Source organism: Cebus imitator, unplaced genomic scaffold (genome assembly GCF_001604975.1).
Source record: "Cebus imitator isolate Cc_AM_T3 unplaced genomic scaffold, Cebus_imitator-1.0 Scaffold85, whole genome shotgun sequence".
NCBI classification, from domain to species: domain Eukaryota; kingdom Metazoa; phylum Chordata; class Mammalia; order Primates; family Cebidae; genus Cebus; species Cebus imitator.
The window spans coordinates 6,069,438-6,073,724 of record NW_016107400.1 but is presented as its reverse complement, the minus strand read 5'-3'; the positions used below and the strand labels follow the sequence as shown (position 1 = coordinate 6,073,724).

Genomic DNA, 4,287 nt, shown 5'->3' with positions numbered 1-4,287 from the left:
AGACAGAGTCTCGCTTTGTCACCCAGACTAGAGTGATTGGTGCCATCTCGGCTCACTGCAGTTTCCACCTCCCGGGTTCAAGTGATTCTCCTGCCTCAGCCTCCTGAGTAGCTGGGATTGCAGGCACGTACCACCGCACCCAGCTAATTTTTGTAGTTTTTAGTAGAGATGGGATTTTACCCTGTTGGCCAGGCTGGTCTCGAACTCCTGACCACAGGTGATCCACCTGCCTTGGCCTCCCACAGTGCTGGGATTACAGGTGTGACCCACCGTGCCCAGCCCATCAAGATATTTAATCTGTGTGGTGCCGCATATTTGGCCAGTTTGAGCCAAGTTTGATCACACTTTCTGCTCTAGCATTCCCTGGGCATTTATCACAGACAAACAGGGCCTGTGCTGCTCTGGCTCTGTGTGGACCTAGGCTGGGACTGGCAGCTTGGAATTTAGGGTCTGGGGGTTGGCTGACGGGAAGGCAGTGTGCCCTGGGCAGGAGGAGGACTTTGGGTGCTTTAGGTTTAACCAGAGTGGGTGGGAGGTGGCCCCCTCTGGGGCCTCCTCGTGGGCTTTGTATCAGGCACACTCCACCTCTGCTTTGGGACACCAGCCCCTGGAAGAAAAGTGGCTTTACTGAGCATGCTCAGCCACTTGGGTTAGTTTCTTGCCTGCCCAGAGTCTAGGTCTTTTTGTTTCCCTGTAGCCCCACGCACGCGCCCTGGCTACTGGCCCACAAGATCCAGTCTCCGCAAGAGAAGGAAGCTCTTTATGCCTTAACGGTGAGTATGGCTTGCCTTGTAGCCTAAGCTTTCCTGTCCTGGTGCTGGAGAGAGCTGAGAGGCACTTTGCTTCCACCCAGGTCCTTTTCACTGGGGCAGGGAGGTCCCCTGAAAGGTTCACCATCACAGAAGGTTGGAGGAGGGAGTTCTGGCCAAGGGTCCCCATCCTTCTTTCTCCTCTTTCTCATCTGTTTCTTGTGGGCAGCATTGAGTCTACTGTGGGAGAAGGAAAGGAAGGTTTTACTTTCATCTGCCCATTTAAACCAGGACTGGCAAGTTCATGTACCCTGTCTGAAGAGGGTAGCTCTAGCACAGGGCCCGCTGGCCCTTGGCAGGTGTAAATGTGGGCCCAGGATTGCTAGTTTAGGTCTTTGTATATATTTGATGTTTAGATGCTGGTGACTAATTTGTGGTGTTGAAAGCCTCAGTATGGACCAGAGGAGGGGTCTGCAGGACCAGCTTGCCTCTTGAGTACCAGTGGGTGACATCTGGCTGGTCTTGGACACTGCATACGTGATTTCAGCCTCCAGGAAGGAGTTGGTTCTTGGGCCACTTTCATCTCCCCAACAGTCTCCTTGAAAGGTGGGGTGACCTCAGGGTTTGACATACCCACTAAGCTATTTCCTGGACATAAACCCCAGGCAGTTAGAGCAAGATTGAACAGAGGACATTTTTTTCTTGACCTGAAAACGTCCTCTTCATGAAAACTCAGTGTCCTCATAGGTTTGAGGCAGGGTTAGCTATGGTTCCAGCTCAGTCACCAGCAAGTGGTTACCAGCCAGGAGGGAAGCCTGGGACCACTGGCCTTCCACCTTCTCATGGGGGTTCTGTGTCTGCAGGTGCTGGAGATGTGTATGAACCACTGTGGGGAGAAGTTTCACGGCGAGGTGGCCAAATTCCGTTTCCTGAACGAGCTCATCAAAGTGTTGTCCCCAAAGGTGAGTACCTGGACTTGGCTCTGCGCACTGTGCCACACCTATGCCCACCGTCAAACTCCTGGCGCCCTCCTCAGGCCAGAGGCAGGCCCATTCATGGACAAAACCCCCTCCTGCCTGTGAAAGCACACCCCTCTCCAAGCTCTGGTAAGAGGCTGTGCTCATCAGCTGCCCCTTGCTATTAGCATTTTCACATTTCCCCTTTCAGAAGGCCCGCGAGACATGTGGCCTCGAGGAGATGAGGAACTCCAGCTTGGAGGCACAGGGCCCTGATAGAGACAGTGAGAGATCCCAGGGGTGACCTGAAGTTTCCTGTCACCTCCTGCCTTGTCCTCCATACCTGTCTTCCTGGCACCTGTCTTAGCTTGGCCACTGTTAGGTAACCAGCATTGAACCCTGCCTTGCTGTGTTCCCACAACAGTGCTGACACTGACTGTGGGTCCTACAGTTCATTTTAGTTCTGCCACCCGGACCCCACATGGTGGGGGCTCAGTGCTACTTAGACTACCCCTGTTTCAGCTGCCAGCCATGAATGTCATGTGTCTTTAAGCTGCTGCATTTCTGCATCCCCAGCTGCAGATTGAGAGGTTCCTGTGACCTCCCCCTCCCCACTGCCCCAGGTTCCATAATTTCCTAGAATGATTCATGTACACAGGAAAGCCCTGTACTTTTATCACTGTTTTAGCATAAAGGGTATGACTGGAAGCAATACATAGGCAAGGTCTTGGTGGGGCAAGAGGGTACAGAGCTGCTGTGCCCACTCCTGGACTCTGAGCTTGCGGTTCTCCCAACATATGTTCAACCGAGAGGCTCTCTGAGCTTCCTTGTTGCAGTGTTTTCATCTGAGTTTTTTGTTGTTGTTGGTTTTTTTTTTTTTTTTTTTTTTAAGATTTGGAATTGATTGTTGTTTTTTACACTCCATGGGTAGGGATATGGGAGCACGGGTCAGGGGATGGGGCTGAAAGTTTCTGCTCTGATCACAGGGTTGACCTCTCTGGAGTGGCCAGCCCTTGAAACTCTCTAAGCACTCACTGTAAATCATTAGTGAAAACTCAGGTGCTCCCTGAGATTGTGTCTCTTGAATAACAAGACACTCCTGTGTCTCAGGAAATTCCAAGGATTTTTGAAGTTCTGTGCCAGGAACGGAAACAAAGACCAAATTTTAGAATTCTTGTCCCAGGCAAAAAATGACTGTCCCCAGTGGTGTAGAACAGGCTCTGACCGAGACCCCTTCATGGTGGGGTTTAGTGTGAATATTGTGGAGATCAATTGAATCCCAGGAAGGGCTGCGGGGCTGGGCACCAGATAGTGTGGCCTCAGTCCCTCCTCACACTCATACCATACCTGGGAGCTTGTTTCTCTGGGCCTAAACAGCTCCCTCTTTAGTTAAATTGTTGGTCTCCCAAGTCCCTTCCAGCTTTAGAATTCTCTTTCCTTTTTATTTCAGTACCTGGGGTCCTGGGCCACAGAAAAAGTTAAAGGAAGAGTCATTGAAATACTCTTTAGTTGGACAGTATGGTTTCCTGAAGACGTCAAGATCCGAGACGCCTATCAGATGCTGAAGAAACAAGGTCTGACTTGTGCTACTGTGTCACGTTTCTATTGACTGGACCTGCGTCCTCTCGCTTTTTTGTCTGCCTTATAATTTTTTGTTGAAAGCTGGACTTCTTGTATAAGACCATACTGAGGTAGAGTTTTTATTTTTTATTTTTTACACAATAAATCTTTTATCTACTTAACTTTAAAAACCGCAGTACAGACCTTGAAAGATGATGTAGGGCATGCTTTTCCCTGTTGCCTGGAAATCAGGAAACAACCGCATAAGAAAAGTCAAACTACAAGCGATCTATGTCACTAAAGTCCTTATTTATCTTATTTTTATTTTTATTTTTATTTGAGACGCAGTTTTGCTCTTGTTACCCAGGCTGGAGTGCAATGGCGCGATCTCGGCTCACCGCAACCTCCGCCTCCTGGGTTCAAGCAATTCTCCTGCCTCAGCCTCCCGAGTAACTGGGACTACAGGCACGCGCCACCATGCCCAGCTGATTTTTTGTATTTTTAGTAGAGACGGGGTTTCACCACGTTGACCAGGATGGTCTCGATCTCTTGACCTCGTGATCCACCCGCCTCGGCCTCCCAAAGTGCTGGGATTACAGGCTTGAGCCACCGCGCCTGGCCTAGTCCTTATTTATCTTTAAAATTCTTGTTTGCTTAAAAACTAACCTTTTTTTAAATTTTATTTTATTTTTTAATAGACAGAGTTTTGCTCTTATTGCCCAGGCTGGAGTGCAATGGTTCAATCCTAGCTCACTGCAACCTCTGCCTCCTGGGTTCAAGCAATTCTCCTGCCTCAGCCTCTTGAGTAGCTGGGATTACAGGTATCCACTACTATACCTGGCTAATTTTTGTGTTTTTAGTAGAGATAGTATTTCACCATGTTGGCCAGGCTGGTCTCGAACTCCTGACAGGTGATTCACCCGCCTTGGGATTATAGGTGTGAGCTGCTGTGCCCATGCCCAACCTTCTTTTTTCTTTCTTTCTTTCTTTCTTTCTTTCTTTCTTTCTTTCTTTCTTTCTTT

General features: G+C 49.3%; 1 protein-coding gene across 2 annotated transcripts in view; it reads left to right on the top strand.

The window, feature by feature from the left end:
* GGA2 (golgi associated, gamma adaptin ear containing, ARF binding protein 2) overlaps positions 1-4,287 on the top strand; it is a 44,136-nt gene that overhangs the window by 14,094 nt on the left and 25,755 nt on the right. For both annotated transcript variants that reach the window (XM_017534390.2, XM_037740587.1), the window contains exons 3-5: positions 698-773; positions 1,613-1,711; positions 3,156-3,279. In XM_017534390.2, coding sequence (XP_017389879.1) covers positions 698-773; positions 1,613-1,711; positions 3,156-3,279 — 299 coding nt within the window. The remainder of the gene's footprint in view (positions 1-697; positions 774-1,612; positions 1,712-3,155; positions 3,280-4,287) is intronic.